General features: G+C 44.1%; 1 protein-coding gene across 3 annotated transcripts in view; it reads right to left on the minus strand.

Annotated features, from left to right (window-relative positions):
* The window catches only part of ZZEF1 (zinc finger ZZ-type and EF-hand domain containing 1), a 121,581-nt gene that overhangs the window by 30,942 nt on the left and 72,059 nt on the right, over positions 1 to 18,580 (minus strand). For 2 of the 3 annotated variants that reach the window (XM_080681359.1, XM_080681358.1), the window contains exons 28-38: positions 17,946 to 18,039; positions 16,019 to 16,490; positions 15,178 to 15,342; positions 13,798 to 13,917; positions 11,622 to 11,783; positions 9,520 to 9,649; positions 7,451 to 7,589; positions 5,735 to 5,900; positions 4,862 to 5,124; positions 3,788 to 3,957; positions 1,298 to 1,430 (exon numbers count right to left, since the gene is read on the minus strand). In XM_080681359.1, the coding sequence (XP_080537485.1) occupies positions 1,298 to 1,430; positions 3,788 to 3,957; positions 4,862 to 5,124; positions 5,735 to 5,900; positions 7,451 to 7,589; positions 9,520 to 9,649; positions 11,622 to 11,783; positions 13,798 to 13,917; positions 15,178 to 15,342; positions 16,019 to 16,490; positions 17,946 to 18,039 (2,014 nt within the window). The remainder of the gene's footprint in view (positions 1 to 1,297; positions 1,431 to 3,787; positions 3,958 to 4,861; positions 5,125 to 5,734; positions 5,901 to 7,450; positions 7,590 to 9,519; positions 9,650 to 11,621; positions 11,784 to 13,797; positions 13,918 to 15,177; positions 15,343 to 16,018; positions 16,491 to 17,945; positions 18,040 to 18,580) is intronic. The other variant, XM_080681360.1, reaches the window with a different exon arrangement.

Here is an 18,580-nt window from a genome sequence, read left to right on the forward strand (position 1 = left end):
AAGCCTACAACCCGGGCATGTTCCCTTGACCAGAATCGAACCTAGGACCCTTCAGTACACAGGCCGATGCTCTATCCACTGAGTCAAACCAGCTAGGGCTCCATTGCTTTTCAGAGAGTGGGAGGGAGGGAGGGAGGGATGGGAGAGTGAGAGAAAAACATCAATGTGGTGAAAGAGATGCCCTGACTGGGGGCAGAGAGCTAACCAGCAACCCAAGTACATGCCCTTGACCAGGAATCAAACCCACAACCCTTTAGTGCATAGGCCAACACTTTAACCACTGAGAACACTGGCCAGGGCCAAAGCTGGGACTTTAAAAACTTATTTCTGATCACGTATGTTTTGGTCAAGGAGGCCTACCCTAATTGCCATATTACATGTAGAGCCCACCCACCCTTCTCTCTCCCATCCTTTCTGTAACCCACATTCCCCTGGCCCTGCTCTTTTGTGCTCACAGTGTTTAACTGCCTTTTAATATACCATGCCATTGGAATAAAAAGATAGAAACATCAATGAAGAGAGAAAATCACTGATCAGCTACCCCCTGCATGCCCCACACTGGGGATCGAGCCCACAACCCAGACATATGCCCTGACCGGGAATTGAACCATGACCTCCTGGTTCATAGGTCAACGTTCAACCACCTGGTCAGCAGAGGTGTTACCCCTCTCTGCTGACCAGAATCCCATTCCACCTCAATTGCCTTAAACCCTCCCAGACTAAGCTCCACATGGGCAGGAGCTATGTGTCTGTCTGTCTGGCTTGGTCTCTGTTTCATCCCCAGGGTCTAGCACAGTACATGGCACAAAGAAGGCACTCAGTAAATTAGGGAATAAACAAGGTAGGAAAGCAGGCAAAGTGAAGGAAAGATGACTTATATTTTAATTTGTTGTTCTTGTTAATCCTCACCTGAGGATATTTTTCCATTGATTTTTAGAGAGAGTGGAAGGGAGGGGAAGAGACAGAGAGAGAAACATCGATGTGAGAGAGACACATTGATTGGTTGCCTCCTGCACATGCCCCAATCAGGGCTGGGATTAAGCCTGTAACCAAGGCACATGCCCTTGACCGGAAGCGAACCTGGGATCTTTCAGTCCACAGACCGATGCTCTGAGCCAAACCGGCTAGGGTGGAAAGATGACTTTTGAAGTATTATCAGTATCATCTGATACAGAACTAAGAAACCATGCACCTTGGTTTGCTGGCCAATTTTAACTTGTATAACCAATAGCTCAGGGATGAGTATGTGTGTATTTTAAGATGAAAGAGCTCAAGAGAACGGTCAAATAGTCTTTACCTGAAAGTCCTGTAGGTGTGGTAGCATCAGCAGGAGAGTCTGAAATTTGAGTCTGGCATGACCCACTTTCATCTGCCTTATTTCTCTGCTTGTGATCCAAAGGTATGCCTTCCTTATGAACACCACTCTCTCCCTAAAATCAAAATGGTGAGTGTAAAAGAATTAAGGTTTCTTACTACAAAAGTTTACTCATTAATATTACAATACACCTTTTAAAATCATTAATCAGCCCTGGACCAGGTGGCTCAGTTGGTTGGAGTATCATCCTATACACCAAAAGATTATGGGTTTGATTCCCAGTCAGGGCACATACCTAGGATTCGGGTTTGATGCCTGATTGTGGTGCTAATGGGAGGCACCCAATTGCTATTTCTCTCTCACATCTATGTTCTCTCTCTCAAAATATATCCTGGGGGGAGGATTTTAAAAAAATGTTTAAATCATTAACCAGTCAGCCTTCACACACTAAAATACTTCTGAATTCCATTAGAAAATGTCCTTCATTTCTAATGATAAGTCTATACTCTAAGATAGTAACCACGGTATCACATCCCAACAAACATCTTCCCAATGTCCCTCAGTCAGAGCCTGTAATCACATAAGCAGTGGCTCCACTAAAACCTTTAAAACATCCTATTTGGCTTTCAGAAGCAAAGTATGGAAAGTTCTCTTGGGAAAAAGAAAAAAACAAAGGTGTAAATTTCCTTCTAGCACACAGCACTGACTTACAACTTTTGAGAATTCCATTTTGGCAAGTAGACTTGGTAAGGGGCCCTTAGAGTAGCTGTGACGGCTTTCTGGGCTCAGGAGTTTGGTGGTGAGCTGCCCAGATTGGCAGGGTGGCAGCCATCAGCCTGAATTTCTCCAGGAGTCACTGTGTCACCCCAAAACCACCTGCACTCCCTAGGCCTGCGGGGCGCTTCTCCGTTGTCACACAGGTTATACACGGAAAGTAGGTCATACAGGAAGTCTATGGTGAAGGCACCCCAAGAAGTCTGGGGAAGCCAGGATGCTTTGAATCCAAAAATGGAGTTTTGTACAGCACCAAATGCCGTAAGATGCTGACATCTCCCAGTGGCCGTTGCTTATCATCCTCTCTCTAGATACAGTAACCACAATATCAATCCTACCCTCAATCCCCTCCTTAGAAAAAGTGATTATAAGATCATCCTAAGAAGGAACTGAGGCTGGGAGAGCCATTTGCCTTGTTAAAAATACCCCCTCTGAAAAATCAGACCTGTAAAACCATACTCTCTGTACCATGTGGGCCTTTATAAAAACAACAGAATTCCAAAGTTCTGGCTAATCATTTTACTCTTGATCTTTTCCTGTTATCACAGGACTCCCAAGTGCCACTGTAGTGCCCATAAGTAGCACCCAAAGGAGTCTCATTAATGGCCTGAGGCCCTTGTAGATAAAATCCCCTGGGTGATGCCTCTGGCTGAGGTTGTTTTCTTGGTTGTTTAAAACAAAAAGCATTTCTAGTCACTGGAGGGAGAAGGGAGGGGAGATACCCTTAATATGGCCTGGAATTGGCTAGAAACACCTGGAAGTTTAAACAAGTGATTTGTACTCAAGGCCCAAATGGGACGTGGTCCTTAGGGGCAGCGCAGTGGGGACATGTAGGTTCTGTTATGGGGAAAGTGCTGGAAACTGAAGCTTTTTAAGAGACTGTGTCAGAGGCTGGACACCAAAGGGTGGAGACAATTGAGGGAGAAAAAAATAATGCCCTAGAAAAAGTCTTATTCCAGTCTCTAGGCAGGGAAAGCCTAAGATAAGCCTGAAATATCTTTTTGCATGAAAAATTAAGGACATGCTTGCCCTGGCTAGTGTGGTTCAGTGGATAGAGCACTGGCCCAAGCACCGAAGGGTCGTGGGTTCACCATGGGCCAAAAACTAATCTTTTTAGGTGCAAAATCCTTTTTTTTTTTTAAATATATATTTTATTGATTTTAGAGAGGAAGGGAGAGATAGAAACATCAATGATGAGAAAGAATCATTGATCGGCTGCCTCCTGCACGCCCCCTACTGGGGATCGAGCCCACAACCCAGGCATGTGCCCTTGGCCGGAATCAGACCTGGGACTCTTCAGTCCGCAGGCCCATGCTCTATCCATTAAGCCAAACCAACCAGGACTTAGGTGCATAATCTTATTCAATCCTTATAAAAACCACTAGGAGGCAGGTAAGAGGAGTAGTTAGCACTGACATGGAACTACTTGAAGAGTGTTTTAAGCACTTTACATACATTAACTCAATGTACATAATGTATATAAATCCTCACAACAACCTTATAGGATAGGTATTATTATCGCCACGTTTTACAGATGAGAAAACTGAAGCGAAGAGACTGTGGTAATGTGCCCAAGGTCTGATGGAGCAGAGATCAGAACCCAGGTAATCTGAGTTGTCTGTGCTCTTAACCTCTCTGCTCTGCCCCTCGTGTGAATGGCTCTCTGTTCAACCTGCGCAGTAAAGAATCATTACTTACATTGCAGTGCACAAAAGGGCCTGCATCTGCCAGCTCCTCTGCAATCTGGACAGCTTCCTTCTCCAGCTGCTCCTCTGCCGTTCGGGTGGGCATGATGACTGGTGGGGCCTGATTTCCTGGAGTAGCGTTACCATCTGGCAATACACCAAGAAGAGCTAGAGCTTTAAGACCTGCATGGAAGCAAATGAGAGAATGGTTAAACGTTTTATAAAAAGGGTGATATCCTGCAAATGCCATAAACCACTTTGCTACTTTATAGAAATAAAAGACTGAATTCTCTAAAAACCAAACCAAGGAGTACTCAATACAAACCTCTCTGGCTATCTAAATCTATTCAGCTCTGATTTCACACACCAAAAGTTTGGATAGTGAGGGATACATGTACTTTATTAACAATAGATACAACAGGATTGTCTATTTAGAAAATCATCAACAGTAACATAGTAGCCCCACACAACCAGATTTCTAAATTCCCACTGGCAAACAGATAGCAAAATAGCTCTGAAGCACTGAGACTGCCCACCTGCTTCTTATTACAGGCCTGATTTCCCCAGTGTTGACTAGAATGGGGAGTCCGTTATTCTGCAAAGAATTTAAATGTCTCAGAAGTTTAATATTCACGTTATTTTCTTCTTAGCTCCCCTCAGTAAAGTCAAAATCATCTAGATATTAGTCAAACTGTTTTAGTTATAAATAGCTCTCATTTAGAATACAGTTGGTGGGAGTAGATTTGCATTTCAGGTTTTAAAAAAGGCTGAATTCCTTTGGCAAAGTTAAGTCTGATAGATTCAAATACGAAATACTTCGTCCACAGACATCAAGAGTTTTAATTATTAATTTATTTTACATCTTCATGTACGTATGTTTGAGAAACTGCTACTTTAATGCCAACATTTCTCTCAAATGCATCTGGAAATTCAAAATAAAGTTCTGCCCCAGGGTAAGCACCGCTTTGTGGAAAACTGGACTTGGTAGCCTCTGAACAGAGCAGAGTGTTTCACTTCTGCTGGGCTTTTCCTTCACAAGCAGCTGAGGGTTGGTTTGGTTTGGCTTCTGCGCATGAGGAGCAATCACCTTTTCCCTGGTGAGCCTTCATGAGACAGGCCCCGACAAGCTGCATGCACTGGCTCCGCAGGGTGACGGCACAGCTGCGGGCCTGGGGATCCAGCTTCTCACCATCCACTTCCTCTGAGCTGGCCAGGTGGGCACTATAGAGAGCCAGGGCAGCAAAGAGCAGCCAGGCATAGTTGTGGATGTAGGGCTGGATGAGCCTCTGTCGGTCGCTGCTCCGGATGGTCACCATCGGGTGGGCCGTGATACTGTGGGTAGGCAAATGGCTGCAAAGGCAAGACATTTTTAAGGCCTACACGCTTTTGTGAGGCTCCAAAAAGGAGAAGAGAGCCTCAGGGGAGCACGTGCATGGTCACAACTGAGCATTCATTACCTCTAAGGCTATGATTATTAAAAATTTAAAGGTAAACAGATATCCTCACCCAGAAAAATGAATGAACACAAACATTGTATATATCATTTCAGGATTTCACAACCCCCAGAAAACTGTCTATGAAAACCAGAAGATGTAAGAGCTCCTTACTGATAAATTTTGTAGGTATAGTTACAGCATATTGGTAATGTAAGGAAATGCCCATAATTTTCAGAGATGGATATGAAGTATGTAGAAAAGAGATGATTTAAGAACTGTAATTTACTTGAAAATACTTTAACAAAAAAAAAAAAAAAGGGAAGGATAAGCTAAGCACACAAAGCAAAATCTTCCTAACTGCTGAATCTGGGTAATGGGTATTATGGGGATTCATTGTACTAGTACTAGTTTATTTACTTGTAGGTATATTTGAAAATTTTTATAATAAAAGGTTTTTAAATTATAAAGAATAGCCAAGAAATACATGGAAAAAAATACAGGGTTAGAGGACATCTGAGACATACCCATAGGAATATTTCTTTGCTGCATAGCATCCATAGCAAAGGTCAAAGTCATCGCACACATTGCAATTCATCCTCCGGCCTATGATCAAACCCTGGCAGTGATCACAGGTAAACTCCATGTTGACCATTTCATGGTCATCTCCATGGCCCTCAGGCTTCACCCCACCTGGGGAGAAAAATATCAGTGTGAGGTGGATTGGGCAAAGAGCTCTTAGAACAGCTGCTTCCAAACCTAAACCAACCCCAGAAGCAGAGCTATTCCCAATTCACGAATCAGGACATTAGGAGCCACAGGCATCTCCTGGAGACCAGGAATTCTGCCCAGTGGCTCTGAGCATATAGTGAACAATATTCTCCGCACAGAACGTTTTATTAATGGTACCGTGGACTGACACCCTTTTCCAGTGCAGCAGAGACTGATCAAATCGATGACCAATTTCCATTATGGCCACTGTTTGGTAGAAACAAGTCCACGTGCCCATTCGTGAGCTACCTACCATGACCCCTCCTCTGACAAATATTAAGCATCTACTGTGTATTCCTGGTAATAAGCATTGAGGAGTGACCAGGTTTTTGCTCTTACCTTTTCATTTCAGAATCAGGGATTAAAACAGACTTCATAAACCCAGAGTGAGAAAGAATGTTAAACACAAAAGAGACTGACTGACTGCTCTGGTTTCCTTCCTACTTTAAATCCAGTGGGTATCCAAACACTGCCATAGATTCTACTTACTGCTCCTCACACCTGACCCATTTCTGTTCCCACTGCCACAACCCTAGCCCAGACACTAATCCCCTTGTCACCACTGTGATTGACTTCCTAAGGGAAACTCATACAGACAGAACCACCTTCCTCTAGCATAGCTCTGATCATGTTAATATTCTGCTTGAAAAACCTTCCCTGCTCTCTGTAGACTCATTCAAATTCCTTAGCCTAGTATCTCAGGGCCCCACAATCTGAGCCCCACCTGTCTCAATCCATCACTCAGCTGGACACTTGAGCATGTCTACCTAAGCATGGTACAGATGCTCACTCTTCTGGCACTGGACTTGCTCTGCTCTGGATGGTGATGCACTCACTCTCCAATGTTTCCTTCACATCACCCAGTTCTAACTTTCTTCAAAGACCAATTCACATTCACCCTCCTCCACAAGCCTTCCCTGCAGCAGTGATGACTGCTACTTCTCAATGTTTCCAGAATAATCTGTACTTCTTATCTGTAACTCAGTATGCACACTTTTGTACTAGAACACACATGCCCAGTCTCCTTCCAGGGCAGGGGCTGTATCTTTTACCACTGGGCCACGTGCACAAAGAGCACTCAACTGCTCACTACTGTTGGTCCGTTTTACCTCAGCACCTACAAGTCAAGAGTTTCAAGAATTTTTGAAGTTTGCTTTTTGTGTATGTGTATTTTACTACTTCTAAACACTGCATGATTCAGAGGAAAACTAATTTCCTGGAAACTCAAATGAAAGTACATTCATTGGTCCTGAGTATTTATCAAGTGCCTACATCCAGCATGATGAAGGTAACAGAGCTCTGGAACCTACGATTCACCTGGGGAGATAAAGCTCATATTTGCTAACAAGTCAGAGAATACTACTGGGCAGTATCTTCATTTAGCATATTGAGAATCTAAAAATGGACAAGATCACAGAAAATAGAAACAATTATTCCTTTTGGGTACAGCGTATTCAGACCCTCGAATTTACCTAGGAAGCAAGTTTTGCAGAGATCCATGTCACTGCACTGCAGGCACCGGTAGCGATGCCAGGGGGCAATCTCATCACACCCATCACAAGAGATGTCCACATTTAACAGGTCACAGTAGCGAGCAATAAACATGTGCATCTGTAAGGTGAAATAAACACAATTATCCAATAGACTTTCTGATATGGCCACTATTCATTAATCAATCCATCCTTTAATAGGTACTTAAAATATTCCAGGCATTGTACTAGGTGCTAGAATTAGGAAATGAAGGAGCTTAGTGTCTAGTTAGGAATTCCCTCCAGCAAACAGATGACACCATACAATAAGGGTTTTGATAGGCATATTCAGGAGGCTTAGCGAACACAGAAGAGGGACATCAATGGGTGTTAGGTTTTTCAAAGGAGATAATTCCTCAATTGTGACCTGAGGGACAAACTGGTATTAGCTGGGTGGTGTTAAGGGTGAGAGCATGCCAGATAGAAGCAATAATAAGCTCTATAGCAGGGGTCCTCAAACTACAGCCCACGGGGACATTTATCCGGCCTGCTGCCTGTCCTGCTTAGCAGCTGACTACTTGTCCCGGGCCGCAGTGCACATAAGAATTTGTTGGTAGTTTTTTTTTTTTAAACTATAGTCCGGCCCTCCAACGGTCTGAAGGACAGTGAACTGGCCCCCTGTTTAAAAAGTTTGAGGACCCCTGCTCTATAGGAAGCAAAAGGGAGCTAGACTCGAGAAAGTGGCAAATATTCAGCATGTAGAATATAGCAGGGATGGGGAATAACCAGATAAAGTTAGAAAGGGTAACCACAAAGTGCCTCCAGTGCTAGTCTAAGGAGTCACCAACCATTTTAAAATAGAAGACTAACGTGATCAGTTTTGAGCATGGTTATTACGTGAAGACTGGATTGAAGGGGGCAAGACTGGATAGGGAAAATGACCATGACAGACACTGTTAAAGCAACCCCATGACCTTCTGGTTCACAGGGCTGGGCTGAGCAGTAAATGAGACTACAAAAGATGCGCACATTTGAAAGGCATTAAGGAGGCAGAAGCAGGATTCTTGGGGACCCACAGGATATAGGGATCAGTAAAAGGGAAGGGTCAAGAACATCCAGCCTTCTGGCTTGGGTACTTGGTTGGACAAGGGTAGTGTTCACAGTTACAGGAAACTGTAAAAGAAGCATTGTTTACTAGCACTTAAAAAGAAAAACCTTCTGGGGAGATAGTAAGGGCACTGCTTCATGAAACAAATTGTTTTACTGGAAAGTAACTGGAAGCTACAGTACAGTTTATCTTTATAGCTTAGAAATAAGGGAAATAAGTCATTGTCACCATACAGTAGTAGATCAGAGCAAATATGCCAAGTCACTCGAGAACTGCAGAACTTTACAGAGAAAAATCGCAAAGGCCAAGTTGGTGTGCTCCATCCAAGCACCACAGAAGTGCTATATGAGCAAAGTAACTGGCACATAGTAGGCATACAATACTAAGAAAACTAATGAATCTGAGGCAGCAGATGCCTGGCACAATGTGGTGGTGACAGATTAACACCTAGTGTGGAGAGATGGACATGCAGTTATCTGAGTCTAGTGCCTTTATACATCTGAATCATGTAACTCTGATTCCATGTCCACAGGCTGCTTCCATGCTCACCAGGCAACCTGATTGAAATGTGGCTTCCCATGTTGTTTGCCTACAGGAGAAGTCAGGGCCTTCAACAATTCCATCTCTCACTGTAAATTAATAAATTGGCCTCATGAGCCCATTTTCTGTGAGTCTAGTTCTATGGGAGAGCGCCACTCCCCGAGTGTGGTCAAGTCAGTATCCAGGGCCCCTCAGGTAAAGACCACACTCGGTGACAGTGCACTCACTAAGGCAGCGGTCACCAACCTTTCGGACCTCATGGACCACTAGTGGTCCAGGGACCACTGGTTGGCGATCGCTGCACTAAGGTACTGCCTGCCCCCTGAGCCCTCTCAGGAGACAGCCTGCTGCACTCCCCCAGGCAGACTCGCCTCTCCAAACTCCTAGCAAATCACTTTAGATTACTCTAGTTGAAATGTCTTACTTTCCTCTGCTTCTCTGGATCTTCCTGGGCTATTTTTTCATACCAGGTCTCAAACATGCCATCCTGACACTCATCCATCCATTCTGAATTCTGCTTGGCATCAGCAAGCTCATCTTCTTCACTCCATTGGCTGAAAGAAGGACAAAAAGAGAGAAAAGCATGCCTCTCCCAACAATCGTAGAAAATACTGGTAAGCAGACTGTGTCCCATGGGTCTAGAGCAGGGGTGGGCAAACTTTTTGACTCGAGGGCCACAATGGGTTCTTAAACTGGACCAGAGGGCCGGAACAAAAGCATGGATGGAGTGTTTGTGTGAACTAATATAAATTCAAAGTAAAGGAGCGGAGGGGAGAGCAAGAGAACCCTCCGCTCTTTCGGCTCCACGGGCCGGATAGAACAGCCAAACGGGCCGGATCCAGCCCGCGGGCCGTAGTTTGCCCACGGCTGGTCTAAAACATGGGGTATTTTTAAACTCAGGGGAAGAGGTCAATTTGCTTTTCAAGATCCCAAGATTTTCCAGATGCTTGAGAAGTATACACCAATAAAAAGGGAGATGCCCTTTCCAGGGCAGACTACAATGGCTGAAGAACTAGAACTTAAAAGGTTTTACCTACATGGCATAATTCTACTTGACAACCTACTATGTGCCAGGCACTGGAGCCAAATGAAGTGATTTTCTTAAAAAGTCTTATTTGGTCATGCTCAGCACACCCTAGTGCCATGGTTGGCAAACTATGGCTCGTGAGCCACATGCGGCTCTTTGGCCCCTTGAGTGTGGCTCTTCCACAAAATACCACAGCCTGGGCGAGTCTATTTTAAACAAGTGGCATTAGAAGAAGTTTAAGTTTTAAAAATTGGCTTTCAAAAGAAATTTCAATCGTTGTACGGTTGATATTTGGCTCTGATGAATAATGAGTTTGCCGACCACTGCCCTAGTGGGATCAGCATGAGAAGGAAATCAGGAGACCCTGGGGTTTTAACTCTCCCACTAGCTGCTGCAAGATCTTATTGCAGCACTCAGCTTGGTCCTCAGCTTCCTCATTTCAAATAGAAATTCATACAGATAATCCACGGGCCCTTTAGCTGCAAAATTGTAAATATCCATTATTTCAGTTTACAGTTTGTTTTAGTCACCAGAATTTTAAATACAAAATGATCTGCTCGACAGAAAATGCAAAATTACCAGCCAACAAATACACATTTGTTCATTCACGTGTTCCAACAAATTAATATAAGTCCTGCTCAAAATGAGCTCTGAGCTAGGTGCTATCAGGGACTGGGAGGCCAGGTGTGGTCCCACCCAAGGACTCATCACACAGGTGCAGACAAAGCCTGAAACAATGAGCAGACTGCCAGGTGACAGCCCCTGTGCTGTGTCCCCTTTCTCAGCCAAGAGTGCCCTCTGGCAGCAGAGCCATGGCTGAGGTTTGGTAAACAGAGACAGCTTGAATTCTATCTCCTTTTCCCAGAATATCTCTTCTGAGAGGACTGTTCTGGTGTTAACTCATTCATTTATTTCCTCCTAATTCTCTCCTCTTGCTTTTCTTCTCCCATTCTCTTCTCATTTCTTTTCTACCCACATGAGTGCTTAATGGGTAACTTGAGCAGTGTGGAAAGACATTCACTAAAAGTGGAAAGGAAAAAAACCCTTCACAAACTATTTTTTTCTCATGCTTTAAGTTCTTATAATGTGCAAGATGTTATGGTGGCTAAAACCACATATACATATAACAAAAAACATAGAAAAGAATTCAATTTATAAGCTATATTCCAAAAATGCAGAGAATCCTCATCCTCTGGGTGTACAATACAACCACCACCAACTAGCTTACATACACGACCATGTACCAGGCACTGGTCCAACTCATTTATTCCTCACAACAATCCTGTGAGGTAGGTGCCATTACTATCTCCAGCTCTCAACATGAGGAAACTGAGGCACAGAGAGAGTGAATAACTTGCCTAAGGTCACCAGCTAGTATATAGCAAGGCCAGGATATTGCACAGAGAGCCCAGCTCCAGAGTCCATGTTCTGAACCCCTATGCTACATGCAATCCCTGTACTTCACACTCGACTTGCAGAGTGTGGGACTGTGCTCTTACCTGATCACACTGTCATGGACACTTATATTTTCTTGTGACATTTTCATGAGGAGATCTGGTAACTGAATGTCAACAAAGAAGGTGAGATCACTGGGTTCCCAGCCCATATCCAAGAGATGAAGTAGAGCTGTCTGAACACAGGATAAGGCAGGCAGCAAGGACCTAAAGAGGCCGTAAAAGTGAAAGTTATCAAAGCTGCACATCACCAACAGAGACAACTGACACAAAGGCAGGGAGCTGGTCTGATTGAAGTGGAAAGCACAGGGGAACTCCAGACTGCTGGTCTGGGTTCCATATAGTCACCTCTCAAGTTTCTCATACTCCATACGAACCTTCTTCAAAGAACAGGAGTTCTAAAAGCACAGAGTAAGATTTCCACTTTGCCAGGACTACCATAGGGGACATTTAATGGTAAAGGACTGACTAGTAAAAATCACCTCTCAATAACTAGCAAGAGCAGGGCCAGCCCCAACTTAGATTATGCAACTTAGATGTAGAGAAGAACCATTGATTTAAGGTTTATGTCCAAACCACTTACTAAGGAGAAGACTGGGGAGTGGCTTTTTTTGTTTTAAAACTGTACATGATATAAGAAAAACTAAAAATAACAAGTTACAAATTCTTAGATAAAGCAAGACCCATCCCTTTTAAAAACTGTACACCCCAGCCTATCTAATAAAAGAGTAATATGCAAATTAAACATCACTCTGCTACACCCACAAGCCACGCCCACCAGCCAATCAGGATCAAGTATGCAAATTAACTCAACCAAGATGGCTGCGGCCACGGAGCGAGCAGGAGGCTTGGGTTTCCCCAGCAATGGAGGAAGCCAAGCTTTCCGCACATCCTGGCCAGCCCAGGCCTCCACTCAAGGCTACAAAGTTTCAATTATAGAAGATAAATAAATCCCAACAAAAATGGCAGCAGCCACAGAGCTAGAGAGAGCAGGAGGCTTGAGTTGCCCCTGGCGATGGAAGAAATCAAGCTTCCGTAGCCCTGGCCTGCCTTGGCCTCTGCTCAAGACTACAAAGTTTCAATTATAGAAGATAAATAAATCCCAGATCCCAGGGCCTCCCCGTGAGTCACTGGGGGGAGTGGCCGGACTGCAAACCACCACAGGCCCCTCGCCCAGGCCGCACCATGCCCCAAGGGAACCCCCACCCTGATCTGGGACACCTTCAGAGCAAACCAGCTGACCCCCACCCGTGCACCAGGCCTCTATCCTATCTAATAAAAGAGCAATATGCAAATTGACCATCACTCCAACACACAAAATGGCTGTCCCCATGTGGTCAAAGATGGCTGCCCCCATGTGGACACAAGATGGCCGCCACAAGATGGCCAGCAGGGGAGGCCAATTGGGAGGGACCAGGCCTGCAAGGGAAGGCAGTTGTGGGCGATCAGGCCGGCAGGGGAGGGCAGTAGGGAGGGACCAGGCCTGCAAGGGAGAGCAGTTGGAGGCAATCAAGCCTGCAGGGGAGGGCAGTTAGGGGTGACCAGGTCGGCAGAGGAGGGAAGTTGGGGGCAATCGGGCCTGCAGGGAAGGGCAGTTGGGGGGGACCCAGGCCTGCAGGGGAGAGCAGTTGGGGGGGACCAGGCCTGCAGGGGAGGGCAGTTAGGGGTGACCAGGCCTGCAGGGAAGGGCAGTTAGGGGTGACCAGGCCTGTAGGGGAGGGCAGTTAGGGGCAAACAGGCTGGCAGGGGAGCAGTTAGGCATCAATCAGGCTAGCAGGGGAGTGGTTAGGAGGTGATCAGGCTGGCAGGCAGAAGCGGTTAGGGGCAATCAGGAAGGTAGGCAGGCGAGCAGTTGGGAGCCAGCAGTCCTGGATTGTGAGAGGGATGTCCGACTGCCCGTTTAGGCCCGATCCTACTGGGATCGGGCCTAAACGGGCAGTCGGACATCCCTTGAGGGGTCCCAGATTGGAGAGGGTGCAGGCTGGGCTAAGGGACAACCCCCCCCCCGCCGTGCATGAATTTCGTGCACCGGGCCTCTAGTATAGAATAAAAGCTGGGAGAAAATATACTAATAAGTGAACATTAGCAATTAGTTCTAGATGGTAAGATTAAGGGTTATTTTCATTTTACTCTTTGTACTTTTCTACATTTTCAACACTGATTTTAAAATCAGAAAAAGTATAAATAATTTTTCCTTAGAAATGACAAAGTTATCCAGTACCTGTCATTTATGCTACTAAATCCTTTAATTGCTTTGACCATAAAGAGGACAAATCGATAGTAAGTGTCTCGAATTTCTTTGTGTAGAGCTGCACCACAGCCTTCCAAGTGTCCAAAATAACTAGAAATAGAGGAAATCATAGATCACTTAATTGAAAAGACATCATTTACTTAATAATAATTTTACATGAAAAAGAGCTAGGAAGAAGCAAACAATGAAGTGGCGCAGAAACGTAAGTAAATGAAAATATAATAACTTCAGAAAATAACAGACAAAACAGCAAGTGAGTCCATCTGCCTGGGGTCAAGAGGGCTGCCACAGGAGTAAAGAAACACAATTAATCTTCCTTTGCTAATATAAGAACCACCTTCCCACCACTACCTGAATGCCAGATACTGTGTTAGGTATTTTTCACAAATTACCTTCTTTTATCCTCTTCACAGAACCGTGCCCACCCTTTAGCTTCCCTCCATTGATGAGTTAGCACCAAGCTCACTGTCTTTGCTTCCTTGATTCTTGTCACCTCGGAAACTTCAACATCCATGGGAATGATGCCGCAGTCCCTCTGTCCCTGGTTTCTCTGCCATTGCCACCTCCAATGATCTTCTCTATCCCCTTGGCCATCCCCGCCTGACGGTCACTTCCTTGACCTTGTCACCACACTAATGGCATTATCTCTGAAATCCTCACTTCAGAGCATCCTACTCTGACCACAACCTCTCATCCTGCTCACCTGCTCTGGGACTTCCACACGGCATTTTCAATCCCAGGAAGCCCCACCATGATGCTGTCTCATGCTCACTATCTACTATTCCACCATGCTTTCTTTCTTTTTGTTCCATATGCAGATCCCATGACCAATCACACCTTAGTAATCACCAACTCCCTTGCTTTTTTCTCCCTCCATATACTTGCGTAAGAAATCTTACACCAAATCAAAACAGCTAAGTGATGCCATGTCCACTGCTGTATGTATATACAAGACCTGGAACAGCACCTGGGATAGTCGAATATATAGAAAGTATTTACTGCGTGCATATTAGCACAACCTGGTGAGGTACTTAGATCAGTATCATTACTGAAAAGGAGCATTATATTGATTTCACAGTTTCCAGGAGCCAAATAATGAGCATGAGGAAATGGCAATATAATCCTCACTGTCTGGTAAAATATAAACTCATCAGGAGAAATAAACACATTCCTGGTATTTACTTACTAAAAGGATAGAATAGAACCCAAATTCCCTTAGGATGAGAGAACTGACCAAAAACATAAATTTATTTCTTACATAGAAATGATAGAATTATTAATTAGAGAAGACGAAGATTTCTTTAAACAACCCCTGCTCACTTTCCTTGAAGACTTGTAGTTTGTACTTACTTGGTGAACTCTTTCTGGCACGTCAGAAGTTCCAACAGGAAAAGTATATAAGGTGGATGGAAGCAATGCGGCTGCCCAAGGGCTTCTGCACAATACTGAATTATCCTCAGGACTTCAAGGATGCTCTGGGCTTGGGCTTTTCTCAAGGAAAGAACCTTTACAACACTGGAGACAGAACTCAAGTCAGGAACACCCAGAAAACTCTTGAGCTGGGACAGAAAGAAAACACACCCCCGCCCAAGTTCTGATGCCATATTAATACAAGGGAAATACTATTGTGAGGTATCAGAAATATCACTCAGGCAGGATATCAATATCTGTTTGCTACTTTTAGTCCAACATTACAGATCAGTTGACACAGTCCAGAAGCCCAACAACCCATACAAAAAAATTAATTAAAAAGGAACCTTGGTACATCTTTACTTCCCCATAGAGACAAAGCCTTCATTCTTAGGGTAGGAAATTAAAACATGAAATACTTCCAGAGATGTTGGCCCACTGACAAATAATTTTGACAGAAAATATCAAATTCGAATTTCTCCCAGGGTTAAAATAAGACAAATTTATAAATAGCAACTACCAAAAGAAATGTTTCTTTTCTTATCCTAACAGTACATTATTTATTATTGAGATATAATTTACATACAATACAAATCTTAAGTGAAAAAATACTTGTTGAAAAGAAAAACATTACCAATTTCTTTTTAACATTCTAAAACCAATCTTGATCTATCCTTCAAGCATTACTTGCTCATTTTTAACATGAACTTCAAGCTTTTGAGTAGACTAGTTACCTATGGCTTGAAAAAAGAAAGTGCTAGAAAGGTCATGCCTGGCTCACCTCTCGTGGGAGAGTGACTGATCTTTAATGAAGTCCATGACATCCCTCAGCACAGGGTATTTCTCTTTCACTGTGGGCACTGGTCTGGCCTCCTCCATTGACCGGAAGGAGAGCAGCCGGAGTCGCCCTCGGGTGAAGGGGGGCCGCCGAGTGGGAGTGGAAGGTGAAGAGGGCTCTTCGGCTGTGGCAGAGGACACTTCTGTGGCAGGAGGGCCACTGCTGGGTGGCAGCTTCGGCTGGACGTCCAAGCCAGGACTCCTGTCTCCCTCAGCAGAGGGCGCTGCATCAGTGGGAGATGCTGAGGCTTGGAAATGCTCTTCCACCACAGAGCTTGTCCTCTGGCGTTTGTCAAGTGGCTGCAGATGGTGATCAGGTTCATCTGTAGTCACCAACTTGTCACAGTTTTCTTTTGAACTTATACCCATGGACAAAAATTTTAGTAACAGAAGACTCTTCTGAATACATTCTTTTGCTACATGCAAAAAGCAAGAAAGACCATTGGGAAAAAGTCAAAATAAACTTATCGCCTAGTTTTAGAGAGAAAATGACCTATTTAAACTCTACAATTTAGGACAAGAAATACCTCCATTATTACAGTGATAAAACATATTTACTAACAGAATAGAATCAAATTTTATCTCATTATATAAACCAAAATCTTCCCAGCACTATCAGCACACTTGAAAAAGTTTTATTGTAGACAATTTCAAGCATATATATATATATATAGAGAGAGAGAGAGAGAAAACAGTATAAAGTTCCTCCTTGTACCCCACACCTAGCTTCAATAGTTAACAACCCAAGGCCCATCTAGTTTCAACCCACTCCCCACTGCCATGCAGATTCCAAGCATCACATTATTTCAACTTCAAAAACTTCAGTATATTTCTCTAAAAAAAATGAGTTAAAAAACAAACAAACATGATATCATTTTAAAAATTAACAGTAATTCCTAATTTCACTGAATATTCAATGTCAGCACACTTTCTTTTTTTAAAAAAATACATTTTTATTGATTTCAGAGAAGAAGGGAGAGGGAGAGAGAGATAGAAACATCAATGATGAGAGAGAATCATTGATTGCCTGCCTCCTGCACACCCCCCATTGGGGGTTGAGCCAGCAACCCAGGCATGTGCCCTTGACCGGAATCGAACCTGGGACCTTTTAGTCTGCAGGCTGATGCTCTATCCACTGAGCCAAACCAGCCAGGGCAGCACACTTCCTTTTTTAAAAAAAATGTTATTGACTTTAGAGAGAGGAAGGGAGAGAGAGACAGAAACATTGGTTAGCTGCCTCCTGCAGGCCCCTTACTGGGGATCAAGTCTGCAATCTGGGCATACGCCCTGACAGGAAAACAAACCAACGACCTTTTGGTGCATGTGATGACAGTCAACCGAGCTACCAGCCAGGGCTTTTTTTTTTTTTTTTTTTTAAATCCCCACCTGAAGATATGTTTTTATTGACTTTTAGAGAGAGAGGAAGGGGGAGAGAGAGACATACACATTGATGTGAGAGAGAAACATCAATCGGTTGCCTCCTATACCCACCCCAACCAGAGATCAAACCTGCAATCTAGGTATGTGCCCTGACCTGGAATCGAACCCACAATCTTTTGGTGTACAGGACAACACTCCAACTAAATGACCTACCGGCCAGGGCTCAATGTCTACCTGGCCAGAGCTCAATGTCAGCACACTTTCAAAACCTAACAAGATGTAGTTCCAAAAGCACCTGATGCCTCCTAAGAGAAATAATTAGAAAGAAGTAAAAAAGAAAATTTCTACATCCTTGGAATCTACATTTAGCACCTGTTGTTATGTTCCCTAGGTCAACACAGCTTCAATGAAACTAATCTAGAAGACAGGTCACTGGTTTTCTATGAAATGTAAACAGAAGGCCCAATAATGACTGGAGTCAGCACACTCACCCAGGGTCTCAGGGTTTGCCTCAGCAGCTTCTGACCCGCGTTTTTCTTCTGCCTCGTTCCCCAGGCTCACCAGGGACTTCTGCTTTATCTCCAACTGAGGGGAGGATTTGAGACACATAATTAGGCTGTCCAGACACGGCAACAAGGCAGTCATAGCAAATTACTTCAAAAGCACATAGGGTTGAAATCATGGAGAACTTTATAGTTATTGTTCAGCTAACGAGGACACAGGGCTAAGACATTATTGTTAATCCTAGAAGTAACCCAGGCTGTGAAACTGTCTTAAGGCAAACCCACAAAACTATCTTCAACTATTTGAGAGGAGTTTGTACCCATGACCCTATTGTTTAAAAAACTCTAGAACACTGGAGGTGGAGAGGGGACTATCTAGGCCAGCCGTGGGCAAACTACGGCCTGCGGGCCAGATCTGGCTGTTCTATCCAGTTCTCTTGCTCTCCCCTCCGCTCCTTTACTTTGAATTTATATTAGTTCACACAAACACTCCATCCATGCTTTTGTTCCGGCCCTCTGGTCCAGTTTAAGAACCCATTGTGGCCCTTGAGTCAAAAAGTTTGCCCACCCCTGAGGCTGATCTAGGACAGATGAAGAAGTGAAGGTCCAGAGAAGTGAAGTAT

Source organism: Plecotus auritus (genome assembly GCF_963455305.1).
Source record: "Plecotus auritus genome assembly, chromosome: 7".
Classification (NCBI taxonomy): Eukaryota; Metazoa; Chordata; class Mammalia; order Chiroptera; family Vespertilionidae; genus Plecotus; species Plecotus auritus.